The sequence below is a fragment of the Artemia sp. Qi Xiang Cuo genome, chromosome 12 (assembly GCF_049724085.1).
Source record: "Artemia sp. Qi Xiang Cuo chromosome 12, ASM4972408v1, whole genome shotgun sequence".
Lineage (NCBI taxonomy): Eukaryota > Metazoa > Arthropoda > Branchiopoda > Anostraca > Artemiidae > Artemia > Artemia sp. Qi Xiang Cuo.
Window position 1 is genome coordinate 21,657,313 of NC_142805.1, and position 12,807 is coordinate 21,670,119.

General features: G+C 32.3%; 1 protein-coding gene across 1 annotated transcript in view; it reads right to left on the minus strand.

Moving 5' to 3' along the window:
* Positions 1-12,807, minus strand: part of LOC148945891 (orexin receptor type 2-like) — a 144,814-nt gene that overhangs the window by 14,892 nt on the left and 117,115 nt on the right. Inside the window, exon 2 of the mRNA XM_089097543.1 lies at positions 12,556-12,703. Within this exon, the coding sequence (XP_088953669.1) occupies positions 12,556-12,703 (148 nt within the window). The remainder of the gene's footprint in view (positions 1-12,555; positions 12,704-12,807) is intronic.

Genomic DNA, 12,807 nt, shown 5'->3' on the forward strand with positions numbered 1-12,807 from the left:
TTTCGAATATAACTTTAAATCTAATTTGAGAAAAACCACTAATATAATGCTTAAGCCACTGGGGGTCAAGCTAAAACAGAAGATGTATTAGGAAGGAGGGTGAAAAGACAATTTTAGAGACAAAGAAAAAGAGAAACCAGGATAAATTTCAAAATTGATATCCTTGGACAAAAAAGGACATGGCATATATTTGACGATAAACATGACCCTAAGGAAACCCATTGAGGGTATATGTACAGAATGACCCAAATATGGCAGCATGTAACTAGGTACAAAATTAAGTTGTTTTAGAAGTAAAATATTGAGAGTTGGGACAACTCTTCTTAAAATAGGGAGTATTTTGGTGATGCTTTCTCATTAAGTGAATTTGGAATTTAGTAAAAATATTAAGACGAAATACAGAAGCTTAGAAATACCACTTTTTACTAAGATAAGGAACATATCCTTGCAAGTTTATGCTTAACGGGAAATTGAGAAATTATCACTTCCTAGCTATGTGCATCAGTTGGGTCCCGGAATGTGTGGTTGAGAAAATGTATAAAAGATATATTTTATGGGAAGGGCAGCCTGATACTAATTTTATGCCGGACTGACCTCTGGTCCGTTGATTTAGAAATACCTTGGAATATTGTTGGATTATTGTAAGTGTCTAAATATTGTATTATATATTATTGTAGATTTCTGATACTTGTGGTTCTACCTGTGACAACCAGTCCCAGCAGAATATATATATGTTTATATATATATATATATATATATATATATATATATATATATATATATATATATATATATATATATATATATATATATATATATATATATATATATATATATATATATATATATATATATATATATATATATATATATATATATATATATATATATATATATATATATATATATATATATATATATATATATATATATATATATATATATATATATATATATATATATATATATATATATATATATATATATATATATATATATATATATATATATATATATATATATATATATATATATATATATATATATATATATATATATATATATATATATCTCTCTCTCTCTCTGTGTGTGTGTGTGTGTGTGTGTGTGTGTGTATATATATATATGTATATATATATTATATATATATATATATATATTATACCTTATACTATTATATGTTAACTGAATAAAAGTATTTTATTATAGCTAACCTCTCTACAATCTACATTTAGTCCCTCGAATATACCCAGCGGGTACGCCTCATTAGTCCGGTCATAGCCTAAGGCACGCTACCAAAGTCTAATTACCTTAGGGCCATAGATTATATCCCCTGTCAAGGGAGAATAAAGGTATCAACCACAACATCACCCCAACAACTATAAAACCACTTTAGAACAAATTCAATTTGAGATTAAGTACTAGTTACTTTATTAAATCTATCTTATATATCATATTTCGAAAGGACCTCTAGTAAAACTTTTCTATTAAGTGAATTAAATGCCTGTTAAGAATTTATAAGACTGAGGACTAGTGGTCTCTGATGATACAGACAGTTCTGAATTATTAATCTAAGAGTGAAAATTCCATCAATGTATTTTCTCCTCTTGTTAAAACACACTGTTCTTCCATTGATGCCTTAACTGCAGCATCTCATGATCTTACAAGTTGCACCATGTTTAATTATTTGCTTCCTACAAAAATCAGGCTAATGCTTCTGAAATTACCAAACTCACTCATCACTTTTCTTTTAAAGGAGTCTAATTAAAGTTTTCCTAAGACCATTGGTTACTTCTACTTTTTCAAAAATTAATTTACCTCGTTATCATCACCTGAAGCACCGTTATTTTTCAATCCTTTTAACACTGTCTCTAACCCCTCTTTTCAAAATAAATCATCCTTCGCTTCCAAATTGTCGAAAAAAACTGTCTTACAAAGCTTACAAAGGCCTTTGGACAGAAGCTTTCAGGGTCAAGCAAGCATCGAAATTTGCTCCCTGAACCGGCATGAACAGGGTGTAACACAAAACACCAGAATAAACTCGAGCCTTGTAAGCCCGTGGCTACCAATCAATACAGATTGTCTTTTCGACAGTATTTTGGGTCTCATTTTAATAAGTTATTTGACATAATAAATCTTTATCGTATCGAAAAAAGATGTTCTGTCCATGTCTCTTGAAGACTTCTTTTATAGCTAATTTAAGCCTCTTTATTATCTTCAATATTTTATCCATAATGATGATAAAATAATTCCCCATATTTTGGAGTAAAATAACATCTATTTCTGAAGGATACAGAATTAAAAAAGTGAAGCTAGATATGTTTCACTAAAGCTTATAAAACAAGAATATCTTCATACTTTGTTCGTATTAAAACAATATACCTCTTCTATCGAGAAGAAGGGGCGTTAATTGAGATAAAAGAATATTATAAATCAGAGAAGTGGAATCTCTATGCATTGGTTCTAAGCTGGTCTAGTCAATAGACTTGAATTTTCTTCTAAATGAATTCTCTATTAGTCTCTTCAACCAGATCGATCGAATATTTTTGTGGTATTTAAACGTTCCTTTAAAAATTAACCTTGTCAGTAAAAATCCCAAGTGTAAAAAAATTATTATAAAATTACCCTTTGGAAAATGATATGTCGTTTTGTTTACCTTTAGTTGGATTTCATTTGTTCTCACTTCCTTACATTTTTTTAATATTTTACTTAAATCATAGAAAACGATTATTTGTGTAGCAGGAACAAATGTTTCATAGTTCCATGAGAGGGTAATCCACAGAAGATTGTCTAGAATTTTTTTAAAAATATATTTCAATGTTTTTCAAGCAAATATGATTAATATAATCCAACTGCCAAGTTAGTGTCTTTGTGCGATTAAATAAACAAAAAATTGCAACTTATATTAAGGAGCAACGTCAAAACTTAAAACGAACAGAAATTATTGCGTATATGAGGGGTTTCTCCCTCCTTAATACCTCGGTCTTTATGCAAAAATTTTTCTTATAGCTTTCAAAAACCTGATTATTCTAATTAAATGGCCCTTTTGTTTCAGGAATAATTCTTAAAATTGGGACAAAAGTCACAGTTTCAACCCGTTAAAATTTCTCCCGCACAATTCTCTTTAACATCTCCGAATGTAAGATTGAATCGGAAAAGAGAAAGTAAGACAAATAAAAAAAAATTCCGTATGGGAATTCTGGCAAATTCCCTCAGGGTAGAATTTCCTTGGATAGCTCACACCCGGAAACTTCCATCCCCACGGAAAATCTTCCACGTTGAATAGTCTCCCAGCAGAAAATTCACCCCTACCCCCAAAAAATGTCTGTTTACTTCCCCAGTAACAAATATCATACGTGAACAGTGGGCAAATTTCATTACTTACAGACCTTTTCCCAAGGGCTGTGGGGAGTCAAGTTATCCCAAAAGCCACAGTTACTGAACTTTTCAACTATCCTGAACAGAACAGCTACATTAAAATTTTGATAGGACAAATTTTAAGAAAAAAACGGGGTGGGAGGGGTTTAGTTGCCTTTCAATCTTTTTATTCACTTAAAAAGGGCACTAGAACATTTAATTTCCTTTCGAATGAGCCCTTTTCCGATATTCTAGGACTATTAGTTTGATGCGATCACCCCCGGGAAAAAAAAAACAAAACATAAACAATAAATACGTATTTGTGAGCTTTCTTCTGGTAAAAAATAAAAATTCCATATTTTTGCAGATGGGAGCTAGAGACTTCAACAATATGGCCCTCGGATACGCTTAATCTGACGTTATAATTTTTATTAAGATGCCTTGCCTTTTAGGGAGTGTTTTCCCCTTTTATGAAAATCAGGCAGATTTTCTCAGTTCCGTAACTCTTGATGAGTAACACTAAACTTGGTGAATCTTTTATATTTGGAATCAAAGAGTTCGTGGTAGCGATCTTTAAGTGAGGTGCGACCCGGCTCAATAGTAACCGAAACTCCAAAAAATGGAATTTTGATACCAATAGAGGCATCAAAAGAATCAGATTTTTATGCTGATTTCAAATATATAAGTTTTATCAAGTTTAGTTTTACACATCAAAAGTTGATGGGTAAGATGTGTTATGGGTTGATTGGTTAGTCTTATCCTGAGAAATTTTGCCTTATTTTTGAAAAAGAGGGAAACACCCCCTAAAAGTAATAGAATCTTAATAAAAATCACACCACAAGGTTCAGCATATTAAAAACCCTACTGTAAAGGTTTCAAGCTCATATCTGCAAAAATGTGGAATTTTGTATGTTTTGCCAGCAGAAATATCACGGATGGGTGTTTTTTTTTTATCTCCAGGGGTGACCGTATCAAATCAGCGGTCCTGAAATGTCGTAAGAGGGCTCTTTCGAACAGAAATTAAAATTTCTAATGCCCTTCTTAAATGACCAAAAAATTGGAGGGCAACTAGGCCCCCTCTCACGCTCATTTATTTCCCAAAGTCGCCGGATCAAAATTTTGAGACAGCCATTTTGTTCAGCTTAGTCGAAAATTTCATAACCGTGTCTTTGAGGACGACTTAATCCCCTACAGTCCCCAGGGGAAGGGCTTTAAGTTATGAACTGTGTCCATTGTTTACATATACTGTTGGTTATTGCGAAGCATACAGACGTTTTCAGGGGGGATATTTTCTTGTGGGAGACGTTGTGGGGTATTTGGTGGAAAAGAGTTTCCATGAAGGGGTCTTTAGATTTCCCAGCATTATTTACAAAATAATCAGAAATTAAATAAAAAAGTGTTTTTCAACTGAAAGTAAGGAGCAACATTAAAACTTAAAACGAACAGAAATTATTCCGTATATGAGGTGGTTGTTCCCCTCGTCAATACCTCGCTCTTTACGCTAAAGTATTTTAGTAGTTTCAAAAGAGCTTTTTAGTCTAATTAAACGGCCTTTGTGATTAAGCGGTCATTCTTAAAGTATTCAAACAAAATTCGAACTTCAGCGTGAAGAACGAGGTATTGACGATATATATATATATATATATATATATATATATATATATATATATATATATATATATATATATATATATATATATATATATATATATATATATATATATATATATATAACCTTGTACTAGTATATGTTAACTGAATAAAAGTATTTAATTATAGCCAACCTCTCTACAATCTACATTTAGTCTCTCGAATATACCCAGCTGGTACGCCTCATTAGTCCAGTCATAGCCTAAGGCACGCTACCATAGTTCAATTACCTTAGGGCCCTAGTTTATCTCCCCTATAAAGGGAGAATAAAGGTATCAACAACAACATCACCCCAACAACCATAAAACCACGTTAGAACAAATTCAATTTGAGATTAAGTACTAGTTACTTTATTAAATCTATCTTATATATCATATTTCGAAAGGACCTCTAGTAAAACTTTTCTATTAAGTGAATTAAATGCCTGTTAAGAATTTATAAGACTGAGGACTAGTGGTCTCTGATGATACAGACAGTTCTGAATTATTAATCTAAGAGTGAAAATTCCATCAATGTATTTTCTCCTCTTGTTAAAACACACTGTTCTTCCATTGATGCCTTAACTGCAGCATCTCATGATCTTACAAGTTGCACCATGTTTAATTATTTGCTTCCTACAAAAATCAGGCTAATGCTTCTGAAATTACCAAACTCACTCATCACTTTTCTTTTAAAGGAGTCTAATTAAAGTTTTCCTAAGACCATTGGTTACTTCTACTTTTTCAAAAATTAATTTACCTCGTTATCATCACCTGAAGCACCGTTATTTTTCAATCCTTTTAACACTGTCTCTAACCCCTCTTTTCAAAATAAATCATCCTTCGCTTCCAAATTGTCGAAAAAAACTGTCTTACAAAGCTTACAAAGGCCTTTGGACAGAAGCTTTCGGGGTCAAGCAAGCATCGAAATTTGCTCCCTGAACCGGCATGAACAGGGTGTAACACAAAACACCAGAATAAACTCGAGCCTTGTAAGCCCGTGGCTACCAATCAATACAGATTGTCTTTTCGACAGTATTTTGGGTCTCATTTTAATAAGTTATTTGACATAATAAATCTTTATCGTATCGAAAAAAGATGTTCTGTCCATGTCTCTTGAAGACTTCTTTTATAGCTAATTTAAGCCTCTTTATTATCTTCAATATTTTATCCATAATGATGATAAAATAATTCCCCATATTTTTGGAGTAAAATAACATCTATTTCTGAAGGATACAGAATTAAAAAAGTGAAGCTAGATATGTTTCACTAAAGCTTATAAAACAAGAATATCTTCATACTTTGTTCGTATTAAAACAATATACCTCTTCTATCGAGAAGAAGGGGCGTTAATTGAGATAAAAGAATATTATAAATCAGAGAAGTGGAATCTCTATGCATTGGTTCTAAGCTGGTCTAGCCAATAGACTTGAATTTTCTTCTAAATGAATTCTCTATTAGTCTCTTCAACCAGATCGATCGAATATTTTTGTGGTATTTAAACGTTCCTTTAAAAATGAACCTTGTCAGTAAAAATCCCAAGTGTAAAAAAATTATTATAAAATTACCCTTTGGAAAATGATATGTCGTTTTGTTTACCTTTAGTTGGATTTAATTTGTTATCACTTCCTTAAATTTTTTTAATATTTTACTTAAATCATAGAAAAAGATTATTTGTGTAGCAGGAACAAATGTTTCATAGTTCCATGAGAGGGTAATCCACAGAAGATTGTCTAGAATTTTTTTAAAAATATATTTCAATGTTTTTCAAGCAAATATGATTAATATAATCCAACTGCCAAGTTAGTGTCTTTGTGCGATTAAATAAACAAAAAATTGCAACTTATATTAAGGAGCAACGTCAAAACTTAAAACGAACAGAAATTATTGCGTATATGAGGGGGGTTCTCCCCTCCTTAATACCTCGGTCTTTATGCAAAAATTTTTCTTATAGCTTTCAAAAACCTGATTATTCTAATTAAATGGCCCTTTTGTTTCAGGAATAATTCTTAAAATTGGGACAAAAGTCACAGTTTCAACCCGTTAAAATTTCTCCCGCACAATTCTCTTTAACATCTCCGAATGTAAGATTGAATCGGAAAAGAGAAAGTAAGACAAATAAAAAAAAATTCCGTATGGGAATTCTGGCAAATTCCCTCAGGGTAGAATTTCCTTGGATAGCTCACACCCGGAAACTTCCATCCCCACGGAAAATCTTCCACGTTGAATAGTCTCCCAGCAGAAAATTCACCCCTACCCCCAAAAAATGTCTGTTTACTTCCCCAGTAACAAATATCATACGTGAACAGTGGGCAAATTTCATTACTTACAGACCTTTTCCCAAGGGCTGTGGGGAGTCAAGTTATCCCCAACGCCACAGTTACTGAACTTTTCAACTATCCTGAACAGAACAGCTACATTAAAATTTTGATAGGACAAATTTTAAGAAAAAAACGGGGTGGGAGGGGTTTAGTTGCCTTTCAATCTTTTTATTCACTTAAAAAGGGCACTAGAACCTTTAATTTCCTTTCGAATGAGCCATTTTCCGATATTCTAGGACTATTGGTTTGATGCGATCACCCCCGGGAAAAAAAAAACAAAACATAAACAATAAATACGTATTTGTGAGCTTTCTTCTGGTAAAAAATAAAAATTCCATATTTTTGCAGATGGGAGCTAGAGACTTCAACAATATGGCCCTCGGATACGCTTAATCTGACGTTATAATTTTTATTAAGATGCCTTGCCTTTTAGGAGTGTTTTCCCCTTTTATGAAAATCAGGCAGATTTTCTCAGTTCCGTAACTCTTGATGAGTAACACTAAACTTGGTGAAACGTATATATTTGGAATCAAAGAGTTCGTGGTAGCGATCTTTAAGTGAGGTGCGACCCGGCTCAATAGTAACCGAAACTCCAAAAAACGGAATTTTGATACCAATAGAGGCATCAAAAGAATCAGATTTTTATGCTGATTTCAAATATATAAGTTTTATCAAGTTTAGTTTTACACATCAAAAGTTGATGGGTAAGATGTGTTATGGGTTGATTGGTTAGTCTTATCCTGAGAAATTTTGCCTTATTTTTGAAAAAGAGGGAAACACCCCCTAAAAGTAATAGAATCTTAATAAAAATCACACCACAAGGTTCAGCATATTAAAAACCCTACTGTAGAGGTTTCAAGCTCATATCTGCAAAAATGTGGAATTTTGTATGTTTTGCCAGCAGAAATATCACGGATGGGTGTTTTTTTTTTATCTCCAGGGGTGACCGTATCAAATCAGCGGTCCTGAAATGTCGTAAGAGGGCTCTTTCGAACAGAAATTAAAATTTCTAATGCCCTTCTTAAATGACCAAAAAATTGGAGGGCAACTAGGCCCCCTCTCACGGTCATTTATTTCCCAAAGTCGCCGGATCAAAATTTTGAGACAGCCATTTTGTTCAGCTTAGTCGAAAATTTCATAACCGTGTCTTTGAGGACGACTTAATCCCCTACAGTCCCCAGGGGAAGGGCTTTAAGTTATGAACTGTGTCCATTGTTTACATATACTGTTGGTTATTGCGAAGCATACAGACGTTTTCAGGGGGGATATTTTCTTGTGGGAGACGTTGTGGGGTATTTGGTGGAAAAGAGTTTCCATGAAGGGGTCTTTAGATTTCCCAGCATTATTTACAAAATAATCAGAAATTAAATAAAAAAGTGTTTTTCAACTGAAAGTAAGGAGCAACATTAAAACTTAAAACGAAAAGAAATTGTTCCGTATATGAGGTGGTTGTTCCCCTCTAAATACCTCGCTCTTTACGCTAAAGTATTTTAGTAGTTTCAAAAGAGCTTTTTAGTCTAATTAAACGGCCTTTGTGATTAAGCGGTCATTCTTAAAGTATTCAAACAAAATTCGAACTTCAGCGTGAAGAACGAGGTATTGACGAAAGAACGAAACCCCTCATATTACGTATATGAGGAAGTTCGCCTTCCCGTCGAAACCTCGCTCTTCACGCTTAAGGTCGAATTTTGTTAAATAATGGCCAGCATAAGCAATGATTTTTTTGTCTTTTTTTCCGGACAATCTTAGCATGTAATTTTACCTTAAGCAGCTTCATACATATGATTTTTATGTGATAATAAATTAAAGAGATTGTATATTCTCGGTTTGTGGTTTTTATTAAATAAAAAAAAACAAGTTTTTTCCAACTGAAATTAAGGAACAACATTAAAACTTAAAACGAACATAAATTATTACGTATATGAGAGGATTAAAGATCTTTTTCTCCATTCATTCATTCATTTCAATAATTTGAGAATTGCTCAACTTGTGACTTTAGTAAAGTTAGTGTCGATCTCGTTGGGCGTTCTGTTACTATGTCTTACAAAATCAGTTCCGCAAATATCGCTAATTTTATTTGCGTGGGAGAATCTTCCCATGGAGAATTTCTCATGCGGGAAAGAAAATTTTCCGTAGAGGATTTCCTAACATTATTTAAAAAAAATGAGCAATTAAATGAAAAAAACATGTTTTTTCAACTGAAAGTAAAAAGCAACATTACAACTTAAAACGAAGAGAAAATATTACTTATATGAGAGGATTTGCCTCTCCTCAATAGCTCCCAAGTAAGAATGACTCAATATTTCTGTTTTTTAACTTTTAAATGAGGATATTATTCTAATTAAACAGACTTTGTGATTCAGGAGTCATTACTCAATAGCTGGAACAAAAATCAAGCTTAGCTTATTAAAAGGTTATTATTAGTTTAAAAACAATTAAAATTAATATGCAAATTTCATTTTAATTATTCATGAACGGTGAGCCAAATTAAAAACCTGCATTGATTCAAAAACTTTCAAAAATTAAAATAAAAAAAACAATTGTTTTTAAACTGAAAGTAAGGAGCGACATTAAAACTTAAAACGAACAGAAATTATTCCGTATATGAAAGGGGCTGTCCCCTACTCAACGCTCCGCTCTTTACGCTAAAGTTTGACTCTTTCTCACAACTTTATTTTTTAAAACTATAAAAAACATTAGCATAAAGAGCGGGGCGTTGAGGAGGGGACAGCTCTTTTCATATACGAATAATTTCTGTTCGTTTTAAGTTTTAATGAAGCTCCTTACTTTCAGTTAAAAAAAAAACTTGTTGTTTAATTTAATCAGCATAATAGGCTGATTCTTTTGATGCACCTACTAATATCAAAATTCCGTTTTTTTAGATTTTAGATTAGTATTGAGCCATGTCGCTCCTTACTTACAGTTCGTTACCACGAGCTATTTGACTGAATGAATTTATGTTTTTTTCTTCTCTTCTAAGGGGAACAGTAGGCCGTATCCTGGTTCAGTAAATTAGTTCTTTTATGATACTGGCTAGAAATATTAATCATTGTTATCTTAGTTAATATTATAAGAAATAATTTATCAATAATATTGTTATTATTTTTATTTTCGTAGCCTAATAGTTATCATTTTTGTTAGAACAAGATATTTTTATCATTATTAATGTTATTCATGTTTATATTTTTATTAAACTCTTATTGTTAATAAAGTGATTATTATAATAAATTAGGGTTATTATTATTATATAAGTGTTACTGCAATAATTATTAATAGGTTATAATAATAAATACCAAAGGGAACAAAAACAAAGGGAATTTTCAGACTGTGTAACAAAGAACGAAAACCAGATTTGCGATATTAACCTTTGCTAATATTCAGTACAAAGGGAAGATTTTTAATTAAAAAAGAAAAACAATCTGAATTTAAATGTTTTTCCGTATTTTTTTTTTCTTTTTTTCTTTTTTTTTACTTAATCTTGCACTTAAGACTACTTAGCAGAATTCTTTGTGGAAATACTTATGATTTTCCTGCTCTGTAGCCCCTTCCTCTTTCAAATAAAATTGAAAAAGGTTTTTCTTTTTTTTTTACTTCTTCAAAAGTTACACTGTTACTTGTTTTTTTTATTCTTGTTTGATTTATTCATGTTCACTAGGCGGATTTTCTAAAAAGGGAGAAAACATACCCCAAAATCATTGAATCTTATTGAAAATCGCAACATCAGATTCAGCATATCATGGAACCCTACTGCAGAGGTTTCAAGGTCCCATCTACAAAAACGTGAAATTTTGTATTTTTTTGCCAGAAAAATATCGGTAAATTTACAGTTTACAACATAATTCAGTTATGATGAAAGTCAGTACAATACTTCATGCCTTTTCCTAATGGGGTCCCAGAAGTAAAACAGTCCATAGCTGCCAAAATCTAAAGTATATTTTAAAAAAAAACTGTCTCATGAAAAAAATTGTCGTTTGAAGCTGATTAAGGAATTATAATTACTATATTCTTTAGTTTTAATAGTAAAAACATTATTAAGAAAACGAATTTGCATATTTTTTTTTTTTGAAAAGAGCCCGAAACTCTTTTTACATCACTGCTGTGATTTCAAAAATAGCATCGTAGCGGAACTGATGTCTTTTTGGAAGGGTTTTCTAGCTCTTCTAAAAAATTCTGCAAATTTTTCGTTCAAAATAAAATTGACCCAATACCAAGTAAAAAAAAAATTGAATTTGCCACAGAAACGATTATGGCATTATGAAATAAGATAAAAAAAAGACATCAAGTGATATATTCACTTTCATCCTAGCTCTATTATGTTGTAAACTGCACATTTACCGAAAGATCACGGATGCTTGTTTATTTTTTTTGCTTGTTATTTTTTTTTCTTCTCAGAGCCAATCGTATGGTATCGAACCAATGATTCTAGATTATTGGGAGAGGGCTAATTCAAAAGGAAGTTAAAAGCTTCTAGTGCCCTTTTTGAGTGACCAAAAAGATTGGAGGGCAACAAGCCCCCTCCCAGGCCATTTTTTCCCAGAATTGGTCGATCAAGATTTTCAGATTGCCATTTTGTTCAGTATAATTGAAAGATCCAATCACTATGTCTTTGGGGAAAATATAACCCCCGCACACCCCGGGAAAAAGGCTGCAACTTGTAAAATCTGCACATTGTTTACATATAGTAGGTTTATTTGTTACAGGGAAGTATTCAGACATTTTAGGGGGGATTTATGTGGGGGAATCTTCTATGAGGAGAATTTTCCCTTGGGAGGAAGTTTCTGAGGGTTAGCATTCGAGGGAAAATTTTACAGGGGGGGGGGGAATTTCCCAAAATTATTGTACCAAATTCGTTCATTTGTCTACTTTCTCTTTGGCGACTCAATTTTACGTGTGAAAATTTTCTAGAAGAAATTTTTTAGTGCTTTTCCGAATTCTCTTGGGAATTTTTTGTGGTGTGAGATTTTTCTCGCGAAAAATTCTCCATGAGGAAATTATCACTAAGAATATGAGGAAATTTTTCGCGGGAAAAACTTTCCATTGGCGGAGGGGAGGGGGGCTCAGACAAGAATTTCCATAAAAAGATGCCTTTTTAATTAATTCACACAAAAAGGTAACAATGCAGAAACAACGTACCACAGCCTGAAAGAGCTATAAGATTAGTTTTAAAAAGCATAAGAATACAACCTTTATTCTGTTTGAGAAAGCTATATTACGGTCACACAATAGGAATAAATACCAAAGAAACATACCTAACAGGAGTGAAATAGTCCATATTACGAAGATGGCACTGCGAGTCCTTGAAATCGTTAGTTTAAACTGGAACGGCCTGCATATGGCATACCATCTATCAATTGAAATCCACGTCAGTGTTAGAACAGATACAGAAACAGATACAGTCTGCAAAATGAAATCTCTTAAGGTGAAAGTCACTAAATTCATTGCAATGTTAATTTTCCAATGCTATGAAAAGAGATCTTGCTCTCTGACTCGCCATACCAGCA